The following is a 13,324-nucleotide window of genomic DNA, read 5'->3' as shown; positions in this document are numbered from 1 at the left end:
AGATGTGTAAAACAGGCCTGTAACACAGTTTGTTTTAATAGGAAGGAGGAGGCGGGAACCGGCGAACGTTTAACACACACTTTAATAATAAAATAAACAAATACAAAAAAGATGGAGATAGCAGCTCCTCACAGACAACTGCCTACCCCACATGATGAAACAGAAATGCAGGCCTGTCCTCTCTCTTCCTTCACTGTCGTCGCTCCTCCTTTTATGCTTCTGCTCCTCCCTGAGAGATACGAGGCCGTCGCGTCGCTCATCAGTAGGGTTGGGTTTTATCCGATAGCAGTACCTACTCTGTACTTTTTAGCTCTTGAAATGGTACTGAAAACGAAACCGCACACACTTTATCAAAAAATAATACCCCTTTATTTACAGGCCCAAACTGGACACAATATTAACTTAAATCTTTAAACAATATAAATACAAGTAACATATGGTAATAATAAATAAACCAATAAAAAAAATTGAAAATTCACATTTATATAATACGACATGGCTACTGGTTGCCATGTTTTGTCTGTTTGAACCAGTCATGCAAGTTATCTGGTCGTACTAGTTATGCAGCACTTAGCCTGGCGCGAGATTGGTATTTCGTTTCCACTTAGCTACACAGCTTTGAGTAAACCTGTGAAAGAGAACGTCTCTGGTTACTGGTGTAACCCATGTTCTCTATAGGGAACGAGATGCTGTGTTCGCTGCCAAAACTCCTCGCGCTGCCGACAAGCTTCCTTTTTCGGCAGAGAAATCTGAGGAGCAGATGATGCGCATGCTAATATAATATGACGACGTAGAGCGTCAAGGCGGCGCCCGCGCCATCACCCAATGGATTGGCGTGAATCTATATGGGCTTCAGACAATCGGCACACCTAGAGGACGTTCTGATGCGTAATTTTACACGTGAAATGCAGACAAACCTTGGAGCGTTTTGTCTTCGGCATTTTCAATAATCCCCTTGCTATCAGCAGACGTCCCGGGAGACCATATTGATAACGGCTCCCTGACGCCCGCAAATTAGTTAAAATCTCCGAATTAGTTAAAATTTCACGAATTAGTTAAAATCTCCCGAATTAGTTAAAATCTCCCGAGTATAGTGCGCACATGGCAGAGAGGGAGAGGAGAGAGCGAGAAACTTTGCGTGTGTGTGCCTCATGACACAAAGACTTTTGTTCTTATTCGGTCTGGTTACTACCGTTTACATTGGAACCGGTTCCCTATTGGCACCGCGTTTCGATACCCAACCCTACTCATCAGCAATCAAGCCACTGGCCTCGCACCATTCTCTCACAGCACTCGTCCTGATCGCCATAAGGCGTTAATGACGTTATGCAACAGAAGCTAATATCAACAAAGTTACAGTTCTAAGAAATCTCACTTTGAGTGGTTGTGTCCCCATTCATCATCTCTGTCTGCTGTGCAAGCGCACGTGTCTGAGACAGCTGTCCTGTCTGGAGAAGGTTTTACCGCACACCTGACAGCGGAAGGGTTTCTCGCCCGTGTGCACTAGTCCGTGTGTTAACAGCCGCTTCTTCTGTGTGAAGCCTTTCCCGCACTCCTCACATCTGAAGGGTTTTACTTTCGAGTGCACTAGTTTGTGTGTTAACAGCCGAGTCCTCTGTGGGAAGTGTTTCCCGCACTCGTCACATCGGAAGGGTTTTTCTTTCGAGTGCACTAGTTTGTGTTTTACGAGCCGCCCCCTCTGTGGGAAGCCTTTCCCGCACTCGTCACATCGGAAGGGTTTGGGTTCTGTGTGCTTGCCGGCATTCAGACTCTGTGGGAGCGTTTTGGGCAAACACGAGCTTGAATGTGAGGATGGGAGTGTGTTGAACGGTGTCGATTCAGACTCGCTTGTGCTGGGCGAGCTTCTGTGGGAATCCTGAAGATTCAAGTCATACTCAATGTCTACAAAACCAAAGCTCTCGTTCTGCAGAACAGCCAATAAACCGGACTGAGTTGACGTGGTCGTCGGATCCTCCATCCCATATGGATCTGTAAAACTCTGGGAATGTTGTTCCGACTCCACAAGATTTTCCGGATGGTCAAACACTTTCCCGGAACACCATAAACGAGAGTTTCCGTCATGGCAGTGGTTTTGTCCTTTACACTTCTGCTTTTCCTGAACTTGACCCAGTGTCTGATCCACAAGTTCTTCCACCTGTTCGATCTTCATCTCAAACTCCAGTCCGCTGAGCTCCTCTTCCTCCGGTTCCTTCAGCGGCGGTACAGACTCTTCTTGTTTCAAAAGTTGTGCATTCACATCCGCCGCATGTGTAAAGTGAGGTTTCTCCTCTGAGAGATTCTTCACAACGACCTTTTCCTGGCTGCGATGATCAGTCTGAGCTTCCCGCGAATGAGCGGTTACACCTGTCGAGAAGTCACGTGTCAATAAGACGTTATAATTCAAATTCTAAAACAAAACAAACAGTTCCAAGTCTAGTTTTAAGTATTAGTTTAATTTCCCATTAATACACCAAGCTGCAACAATCATTAGGCTAATGAAACATATTACTTGGAGCAAAAATAGCTTCATTATAACTCAAAATATTTTTAAAAACTGGTGATGTTTATTTTTCGCAAACAGAGAACAGAACGGATATATCAGAAGGACGTTGTGGCGAGGGGGGCGTGGGAATGTGAAGTCCTGCAGCAGGGGAACGAGTGTGAAGACGAGCGGGATAAGGAGGGCCGGTACGCCTGGTCCCATTGCTGTCCGGAGAGGCACAGGAGGCAGAGCATCAGGTACCTGTAGCGAACCTCCTGGCCTATGACGATCTAAAGCGAGTCATCCATCAACGGGTCGGTCGCTCCCCTGAATAGCATTGTCAGCGCTTCCGCTCAGTGTAGCTGGGGGACAGCAGCAGACCTTTAGGACAACAACACCTGACTAGAGTCAACGGTTCAGAACACAAGTCGGCCAATGCTTAAAAACAGCCCTACACTACCCGATGGCTTGGTGGGCTTGGCTTTAAAGAGGCTTGGGAAGAGAGGCCTTCAAACAGCCGTAGTGAAATTCAGTATGTCATGGAGCTCTGAGCAAAACTCCACACTCTCAGGACAGGACAGCACAAGACAGACAAAGTCGGCTGTACAACAAAGGAACGCTACAGCATCTAGATCTAAGTCCTAAGGCAAGGAACTTCTGTGTTGGGGATCTCGATCATGAGGTAAGACCAACAGACAGGTGATTCATATCAAATGCATCATCTCAATCTTTTAAAAGACTGGAATGAGGTGAGATTGGTTGAGTTAACAACAGCCGTTCCAACAGAGGAAAACCTCGGACCAGCAGCAGCTGTCAAACCCACTCTGGGGAGATCCGGGGAGATCAATTCTCGCCGCTGCAGATCTCTGATTTAGCAAAGTTGCAAGCAGATTTTGCCGATGTTTTTACCCCTGCCCAGTCACACAGACCTCATACAGCACCATGTCAAAACAATGCCCGGGGAAAGTGGCACACAGCCATCCCTATCCTTTACCTGAACACAAGAAAAAAGTGGTAAAGGACGAAATAAAGACCACGCTAGAGCTTAGAGTAATATAAGAATCGCATAGCGACTGGGCGAGCCCGATAGCTTTGGTACAATAGAAGGGGGAATGCGGTGTCAAATTTCATTCACACACCGACGGCGGTGTCAGCCATACAAGACGCCATCCAGCTCGTCAGGAGCAGCTGGGTTTAGGTGTCTTGCTCATGGACACCACGACACTTGGTCAGGTGGAACCGGGGATTGAACCACCAACCTTTTGGTTCATAGACGACCAACATGAACCACTGAGCCACTGCCGCCCATGGGAGGGGCGGCCCAAGTTGATGAGCTGATTGATCAGTTAGGTTAGGCACTGGATTTGACAAAAGGGTACTGGCAGATCCCCTTATCGCCATTACCCAAAGAAATATAGCCTTCACAACACCATTCGGATTACACTAATTTATTACTCTTCCGTTAGGTTGTTTGGGGCTCCCGCCACCTTTCACCATCTCATGGACAAAAATCGGATGCCACTGCCTTCCTTGACAACATTATCATATAAAGTCATGATTGGCATCTGGAACATCAGCGCCCTGTCCTCAGATAGCTGGACTCACAGCGAAAGTGGGCATTTGGGCGAGGTGTGGAGCACAGTATATGGGCTTTCACTTGGGACATGGGCAGGTGCGTCCCCAAATTGATAAGATGATAACTGATAAAATTGCTGAAGTCCCAAGACCAAAAAGGAGGTGAGACAGTTACTGGGGCTGGTAGATATTATAGTAGATATTTATTCCTAATTATTCGGCTCACCAGCCCGCTGACTGATCTCACTAAATAAGGAAGCACCAGAACCGGTCCAGAGGACAGATCTGTGCCAACAAGCCATAACCAAAGTAAAGGCCGGCACACTGGCGGCCCGCTCTTACGCTCTCCTAACTTTGATCTCCATTTTCTGTTGCAGACAGACGCGTCAGATATGGGGCTGGGGTGCAGTCCTGTCGCAGGAGGTCGGAGGAGCTGAATCTGAGTCGAAAGTACTCTTAAACAGTGAGACCAGATACAGCATCATTGGAAAAGAGCGTTTGGCCGTCCTCACCCTCCATTATTTCCTCCTGGGATGGGAATGTCTATTCGAATCATTCGCCCCTCTATTGGCTCCAACATGTGGATCACCAGTTGGTTTTTAGCTTTACAGCCGTTTAAGTTCAAGGTGGTTCACAGGAGGAAGGCATAGTCGGATGTAGGCGACTTGCTCTCCTTGGATACGTGAAGCTCTTAAAGTGACAGCAGCCTAATATCGCTGCTGCTGTCTTTTTCTTCAATGTTAATGTAACGATGAAAGACAGCGAAAATCACTCACTGCTCTTGACTGGTTGAGCTTTGCTGGAGGAGCTCTAAATATTTACTGTACTATTAAATTGAAGTCAAAATACGATCAATAATACGAACAGTGAAAGTAACAGCAGCTCCAACAATACATAAGTATAAAATGTGTAATAAATAATTAGAGAAAATTTTAAACATTTTAAGAACAATATTTTATTGAAAAATATTTTAGCATAAATAATATATTACCAGTTTTCAAAAAATAATTCAATTTTAATCATTTTAAAATATATTCATATTGCAAATGTTATACTAATTATTTTTTAATAATATTTCATTATATTTAAAATATATTTTCTATATTAAAAACATTTCATTAAATTGTATTATTATTATATTTCTATAATATTAGTTTTTTTTAACAAAAAAGGTCACTATATATATATATATATATATATATATATATATATATATATATATGGTAAACCATAAACACCATAAACATAAATATGGTAATATACAGTAGTCAACATTTGAAGTGGATAAAAACCTTTTATCAAAGTTATACTTGAATTTTGAACAATACCCCGGACGATTTTCATAAACCTTTTTGATCCACTTCAAATGTTGACTACTGTATTTGAAGATGATTGCTGTTGTGGCGATTCTATTCACCATATATGATATAATGGTGATTTTATATTTATGTAAAAACTAATATTATAGAAATATGATGTGTGTGTATATATATATATATATATATATCAGCATTGAATTGTTTTTATTATATTTAAAGACCCCCCCCCCCTCTCTAACACACACGCTTGCTTTTCTCTCTCTCTCTCTCTCTCTCTCTCACACACACACACACACACACAAACACACACACACACACACACACACACACACACACACACAGTATGATGTTTTTTGATATAAGTCAGCAGCTCAGACTCACTCGTGTCCATGAGCTCCACCTGTACGCCGACAGAGCATCTCTCTGCAGTGACTCTCAGTAGTTCAGTCTTCAGTCCCTGGATCTCCTGGTTCCTCCTCCGGATCTCCTGATGAAGAGCTGCAGCCTCTTCCTCCAGCAACTGACTGATCTCCACCGCGGCCGCCTTCATGATCGCGGAGATCTGCGTCTGGAACATCCCCGCGGAGCTCATCTCGCTATCAAAGCTCTCTGCAGTTACATTACCATGGAGAAAAACACAATCCACCATTGCTGCTTCTCATTCGGGGCGTGACGTGTTTCCGGTAGGAAACGCTCACCAAAGTAAAAGACACGCGAGCGGCGGATGCAAAATAGAGATTTATTTCTGCGAAAAGGCGCAATGAAGATACTACAGTCACATACAGTCTTTTCACCCCATTAATACTTTTATTGAACAAAACAGGCGGAAAAAATATGTAGTTAAAAATCTAAAGAAAAGACTATGAAGCCATTTCTGTATACGATTTTCTCCATATTAAGTTTTATTTTATTTAAACATTTATTTAAATACAATTTGAAATACTGTTGTACCGTAGTTTAAACATTTCTTATTTATTCATTATTTATTGGACATGATACTGTCGAGCGGGGTTTGTTCACTAGCCGAAATACTTTTTTTATTAAAAAATATTTTATTTAAGTTAAAGCTTCTTTCATTTCAAGGAACAAAAGTTGTTTTATGGTTTAGTTAACTATAATAACCCTGGGGAATCGGGATTGTTACAAACTTGTTCATCATGAAGTAGTATTTTCATGGTAAGAGAGATGTTGCATAATAAATGTGTAAGATGTGTAAAACAGGCCTGTAACACAGTTTGTTTTAATGGGAAGGAGGAGGCGGGAACTGGCGAACGTTTAACACACACTTTAATAATAAAATAAACAAATACAAAAAAGATGGAGATGGCAGCTCCTCACGGACAACTGCCTACCCCACATGATGAAACAGAAACATAAATGCAGGCCTGTCCTCTCTCTTCCTTCACTGTCGTCACTCCTCCTTTTATGCTTCTGCTCCTCCCTGAGAGATGAGACCGACGCGTCGCGCAGGTGACGCTCATCAGTAGGGTTGGGTATCGGTTGGGTTTTATCCGATAGCAGTACCTACTCGGTACTTTTTAGCTCTTGAAATGGTACTGAAAACGAAACCGCACACACTTTATCAAAAAATAATACCCCTTTATTTACCCCTTTATAATACCCCTTTATTTCCAAACTGGACACAATATTAACTCAAATCTTTAAACAATATCAATACAAGTAACATATGGTAATAATAAATAAATCAATAAAAATATTAAAAATTCACATTTACATAATATCGACATGGCTACTGGTTGCCATGTTTTGTCTGTTTGAACCAGTCATGCAAGTTATCTGGTCATACTAGTTATGCAGCACTTAGCCTGGCGCGAGTTTGGTATTTCGTTTGGAATTTCGTTCCCAAACCGTATAGTGCGCGTACGGCTTTGCGTGTGTGCGCCTCATGACACAGATACTCCTTTTCCACCAACAAGAACCAGGTGCTGGTTCAGAGCTAGTGCTGGTTCGGAGTTGGTTCGACTGACGAGCTGTTAACGAACCGGTTTGCCTTTCCACAGGCTAGAGAGCCATCACAGAGCCAGATCTTACGTCACTGTATACAAACACACCAGGCTTGTTCGAGATGGTTCGGCACTGTGTATCTCGAACTACGAGAGCGATTCGAAAAAAACATTCGAAAAAGATTCGATTCAAAAGCAGGAGTCGTAAACTCTCCAAACACTCCCGCCGCTCCGATCATTCCACGCCGCTCCGATGCATTGCGAACAAGCCTTCCATCAACAATGGCGGTTGTTGCGTTACTATTTATGCTCATGGCTTTCCGAATCACACAGCGAATCCAGCCTGCCAAAACTTGCGTTAATGGAGATTACAATCGAGCTGCTATTGGCACGATTAGCTGCTGTTTAAAAAAATGGCTGTCACAAGTTTCTATTTGTCTTGTTGGTCACGGTAACCGGTTCGGGGATCAACTTATCCAGACCATTTTCTAAGATGTCTGTATACACGACGTGACCTGTCTTTATAAAGTATCGGTCTGTACACTTACACAGTTCTCAATGCTTCGTTTTGCATGCAGGGACCCTCATAATGTTACTGCGTTGTTGTGGGGCTATTTTGAGCCTTGTTAGTGGAATAAACTAGCGATTTCTAACTCCCAGAAGAAGGCATGTAGCCGAAACGCGTTGGAGTTTTTTAGATGGTTGATTTGACCAAGCCATAGTAATAAAGGCTTTTTAACTTTTCTACTTGAGAGTGCCTTGGAGTCCTCTTGCTTTTTCGTCATATTCAGTTTCCCATCCAAAGAGTACCTCTATTTTAACCAAACTTTGAAATCCAGGAAGCGCTCCTTTGCGCCTACTGTTTGCTAGCGATTTCTTTTTACTTAGTAAATGCCCCCAGTACAGTTTTTAGAGATAAAACTCTTTACATTCGATTATCATGAAAACAAATCTCAGAGAACGGTTGACTAGGTACCGATGCTATATTAGACCAAAGGTTCATTTTGCACCAGAGTTCTCCTTTAAGAACCACTTTTACTGGTTCGGAGCTGGTGCTTTGGTGGTCGAAAAACAAAGAACCAATTTGAAACTAGGCTCCGAACCAGCACCAGCTCTGCCTTGGTGGAAAAGGGAGACTCAGGCACCGAAATCAGGCACCGAAATTTCCATTCTTATTCGGTCTGGTTACTACCGTTTACGTTGGAACCTGTTCCCTATTGGCACCGTGTTTCGGTACCATTCTCTTACGGCCCTCGGCCTCGTCGTTATGCAACAGAAGCTAATATCAACAAAGTTACAGTTCTAAGAAATCTCACTTTGTGTGGTTGTGTCCCCATTCATCATCTCTGTCTTCTGTGCAAGCGCATGTGTCTGAGACAGCTGTCCTGTCTGGAGAAGGTATTGCCGCACACCTGACAGCGGAAGGGTTTCTCGCCCGTGTGCACTAGTCCGTGTGTTAACAGCCGCTTCCTTTCTGTGAAGCTTCTCCCGCACTCCTCACATCTGAAGGGTTTTTCTTTCGAGTGCACTAGTTTGTGTGTTAACAGCCGCCCCCTGAGTACGAACCCTTTCCCGCACTCCTCGCATCGGAAGGGTCTTTCGTTTGTGTGCACTCGTTTTTTGTGTGTCAACAGCCGAGCCCTCTGTGGGAAGCCTTTCCCGCACTCGTCACATCTGAAGGGTCTTTCGTTTGTGTGCACTTGTTTTTTGTGTGTTAAAAGCCGATTCTTCTGTGTGAAGCGTATCCCGCACTCCTCACACCTGAAGGGTTTTTCTTTCGAGTGCACTAGTTTGTGTTGTACGAGCCGCCCCCTCTGGGGGAAGCCTTTCCCGCACTCGTCACATCGGAAGGGTTTGGGTTCTGTGTGCTTGCCGGCATTCAGACTCCTTGGGAGTGTTTTGGGCAAACACGAGCTTGAATGTGAGGATGGGAGTGTGTTGAACGGCGTCGATTCAGACTCGCTTGTGCTGGGCGAGCTTCTATGGGAATCCTGAAGATTCAAGTCATACTCAATGTCTGCAACGCCAAAGCTCTCGTTCTGCAGAACAGCCAATAAACCGGACTGAGTTGACGTGGTCGTGGGATCCTCCATCCCATATGGATCTGTAAAACTCTGGGAATGTTGTTCCGACTCCACAAGATTTTCCGGATGGTCAAACACTTTCCCGGAACACCATAAACGAGAGTTTCCGTCATGGCAGTGGTTTTGTCCTTTACACTTCTGCTTTTCCTGAACTTGACCCAGTGTCTGATCCACAAGTTCTTCCACCTGTTCGATCTTCATCTCAAACTCCAGTCCGCTGAGCTCCTCTTCCTCCGGTTCCTTCAGCGGCGGTACAGACTCTTCTTGTTTCAAAAGTTGTGCATTCACATCCGCCGCATGTGTAAAGTGAGGTTTCTCCTCTGAGAGATTCTTCACAACGACCTTTTCCTGGCTGCGATGATCAGTCTGAGCTTCCCGCGAATGAGCGGTTACACCTGTCGAGAAGTCACGTGTCAATATGACGTTTTAATTCAAATTCTACAAACAAATTGTTCCTAGTCTAAAATCTGTATGAATGTCAGTTTTAGTTGAATTTCATGCTAATACATTAAGCAGCTACAATAATTAGGCTAATAAACCAATTTACTAGATGGAAAAATAGTTTGATAATTATTAGAACTGAAATATTTTTTTGAAAACTAGTGAAGTTTATTGTTCGCAAACAGAGAACGGATATATCAGAAGGAAGTTGTGGCGAGGGGGGCGTGGGAATGTGAAGTCTGCAGCAGGGGAACGAGTGTGGTTGCACACTGCGTACGAAATTTTGGTATGCGTTTTTTCCGTGTTCGTCAGCCTATAAATTCGTTACGCACAGAAACCTTGCACACCGAGTCCGATGCGTATTTATTAAACCAAATTAAATACAAAATGAATTCGTCAAGCAGTGAGGATGATTTTGTTGCCCTCTCTCTTATTGAAAAGAGAAATAGAAAATATTGCGTTTGCGTCCATCCAATCGTGAAATTGCGCCGAGAGGAAGCACCTCCTTATCAAGGAGTTGCGATTAAAAAATTGACTTCAGAATGTCAGTGGAAAAGTTTGATGCTGGATCCGCATTTAAGAAACAAGACCACCAATTTCCGTGAACCAATCGATTCTGATCAGAGACTGGCAGCATGTCGAAGGTATGGAGACACACACACACACGTGCGCGCAGTAGGATAGGCTGTTATATTGTACCCAAATAATACATTAGTTATCGAATTGGCTGCTCAATCACACATTTTAATCGATCCGAAATTTCAATCTGATTGAAAGGGGAGATTATTCCTTTCACAATCCAATCGAGAGAAGAAAACATTTACACTTGATCGAATTGAAAACGGAAACTGAAAGCACTCCGCATATGTGCAATGATGTGCAGAACGAGCTCCAGTCAGCAATGAATTGTCAAAAAAACCTCTCAAAATGCTGGCCGTGGATGTGAAAAACGCAAAAAAAAAAAAAAAATCGAACCCGATCCGAATTTTTTTATGACGCACGAAAGTTTCGGAGGCGGTGTGCAAGCGTGTTTGACATAACAGTTAAAAATAGATTTAATTTATGGTTAATGAGAGATTTGTCATTAAATAATATAATTCTTTTATCAAAAACTGAATGTTTATCTCGTCTACTCTATCCTGCTATTTCACTAGAAGTCCCGAATAACATCATACAAATCTTTTCAATTTCATCTGGAGAAATAGATCCCACTACTTAAAAAAAGATACTTTAACTAATTCATTTGGTGATGGAGGTTTGAATGTGCTTGACTTCAGCACCTCAAATTCAATTTTAAAAAATAGATGGATCAAGCATTACTTTCAATATAAAAATAAAATTTGGTATTTAATCCCTAATCTAATTTTTGAAAAGATGGGTGGGCTTGCTTTTCTGTTGAAATGCAACTTCGAAATCAGTAAGATTCCCGTTAGATTAAGTAATTTTCACAGGCAGGTGCTTCTCTCATGGCTGCTTATCTATAAACTTAATTTTTCTCCAAACAAATGTATTATTTGGAATAACAGGTATATAACCTTTAAGCATAAAACTTTTTTTTTTTTCAAAAATGGGTTGATAATGGCATCATTTTTGTCAAACAGTTATTCAATGAAAATGGGCACCTGTATACCTATGCAGAGTTTCTTCAAAGATACAATATTCCAATAATACCAAAAGAATATTGTATAGTGTTTGATGCTTTACCATCTGGTTTAAAGTGTCTGTTTAAGGGAAATGTGAATAACGAGATTTTGAATCTCAGACCTGATGTTGTAATTAATGGAGTTACTATTACTGAAAGAAGATGGAACAATTACTTTATTAGGAAGTTACTAACTGAATACAGCCCGATATCTTCTAAAACATACTGGTATTCTAAGGTTGATTGCATTGACTGGAAATATGCATGATTGCTGCCAAAAAAATATTGCATAACAAATAAGGTAAGAGAAGTGCATTTTAAAATACTTCATCTGGTGTACCCAGTAAAAACTCTTTTTCTAAGGTTTCGCACTGATGTAGATGTTAAGTGATTTCTGTGGGATGGAGAAAGAAAATGTTGTCCACTTATTTTTTAATTGCATTTATAGCAAAATGTTTTGGGTGGATATGGAATGTTTTCTTTGTAAATGGTTAGGAATGAAATTTTTCTTTTCTGAAAAAGATGTCTTTTTTTTATTTTAATAGACAAAGTTTATCTCCAAATGTGGCCTTTGTTGTTAACCTCTGTTTGATTATGGGGAAATATCATATACACAAGCAAAAATGGGCTAAAGGGAAACCAAATTTTTTTTTAATTTGAGATAGAAATGAAAAATTATTGTGAGTTACTTCTTGGGTTAAAAAATAGTAAAGCAAAACGTACGAGGTCTTTATGTGAAGCTTTTATGTTATTTACTTCATGATCTCATACCGGTTTCTTTGTTTGTTTTTTATTGTATTATTATTTGTTGTATTTTTTTATTTACTGTAATGTATAATTATTTCAATTAAAAAAAAAAAGCGTGTTTGACATAACGTGAGGTCGATTTCTTTTTTTAACGTGCGAAAATTTCGGATGCAAATTTCGGACTTGGTGTGCAATGGCCTAAACAGGATAACGAAAAAACATAAATAATATAAATATATAATTCATAAATAATAAACATCACCAGTTTTTTTTAAATGTGATACTATATATATATATATATATATATATAGACCCCACCAAACACATACTCTCTCTCTCTCTCTCTCTCTCTCTCTCACACACACACACACACACACACACGAACGAACACACACAGTATGATGTTTTTTGATATAAGTCAGCAGCTCAGACTCACTCGTGTCCATGAGCTCCACCTGTACGCCGACAGAGCATCTCTCTGCAGTGACTCTCAGTAGTTCAGTCTTCAGTCCCTGGATCTCCTGGTTCCTCCTCCGGATCTCCTGATGAAGAGCTGCAGCCTCTTCCTCCAGCAACTGACTGATCTCCACCGCGGCCGCCTTCATGATCGCGGAGATCTGCGTCTGGAACATCCCCGCGGAGCTCATCTCGCTATCAAAGCTCTCTGCAGTTACATTACCATGGAGAAAAACACAATCCACCATTGCTGCTTCTCGGGGTCCTGCTGCTCATTCGGGGCGTGACGTGTTTCCGGTAGGAAACGCTCACCAAAGTAAAAGACACGCGAGCGGCGGATGCAAAATAGAGATTTATTTCTGCGAAAAATCTGCGTAAAGATTTTCTAGTTAAAGATTTATTCTTGGATTTATTATGTATTCATTAGTTATTGGATATACTGACATGTGAGCGTCTCAACATTAAATGATTTGTTCACCCAAAAATTTAAATTCTGTCATTAATTACTCACCCAAATGTCGTTCCAGACCCGTAAGACTTTCGATCATCTTCATACACAATTAGTCATCCCTGATTGGTCTTAACCCCAGTGACGGGTAGGTTTAGGGCGTATT

The 13,324-nt window shown here is 41.8% G+C and overlaps 2 protein-coding genes across 3 annotated transcripts; both read right to left on the bottom strand.

The window, feature by feature from the left end:
* Window positions 1–64: 64 nt before the first annotated feature.
* Window positions 65–6,506, bottom strand: LOC148981524 (uncharacterized). Its single transcript, XM_089131639.1, has 2 exons — window positions 5,758–6,506; window positions 65–2,364 (listed from the first exon to the last, which is right to left on the bottom strand). Exons 1-2 carry the CDS (start codon window positions 6,023–6,025, stop codon window positions 1,400–1,402), a joined length of 1,233 nt encoding a protein of 410 aa, XP_088987765.1. The 5' UTR covers window positions 6,026–6,506; the 3' UTR covers window positions 65–1,399.
* A 140-nt stretch (window positions 6,507–6,646) lies between these two features.
* On the bottom strand, window positions 6,647–13,046 carry LOC120471320 (uncharacterized). Of its 2 annotated transcripts, XM_039661126.2 has the most exons (3): window positions 12,691–13,046; window positions 8,657–9,819; window positions 6,647–6,932 (listed from the first exon to the last, which is right to left on the bottom strand). In XM_039661126.2, the coding sequence occupies exons 1-2, from the start codon at window positions 12,956–12,958 to the stop codon at window positions 8,681–8,683; spliced, it is 1,407 nt and encodes a 468-aa protein (XP_039517060.2). In that variant the 5' UTR covers window positions 12,959–13,046; the 3' UTR covers window positions 6,647–6,932; window positions 8,657–8,680. The 2 variants fall into 2 exon arrangements, with proteins under 2 accessions (XP_039517060.2, XP_088987763.1); XM_089131637.1 differs by having other exon boundaries at window positions 6,647–9,819.
* Window positions 13,047–13,324: the final 278 nt, after the last annotated feature.

This window comes from Pimephales promelas, chromosome 5 (genome assembly GCF_988280905.1).
Source record: "Pimephales promelas chromosome 5, fPimPro1.hap1.1, whole genome shotgun sequence".
Lineage (NCBI taxonomy): Eukaryota > Metazoa > Chordata > Actinopteri > Cypriniformes > Leuciscidae > Pimephales > Pimephales promelas.
This window is presented reverse-complemented; position numbering and strand designations above follow the sequence as displayed.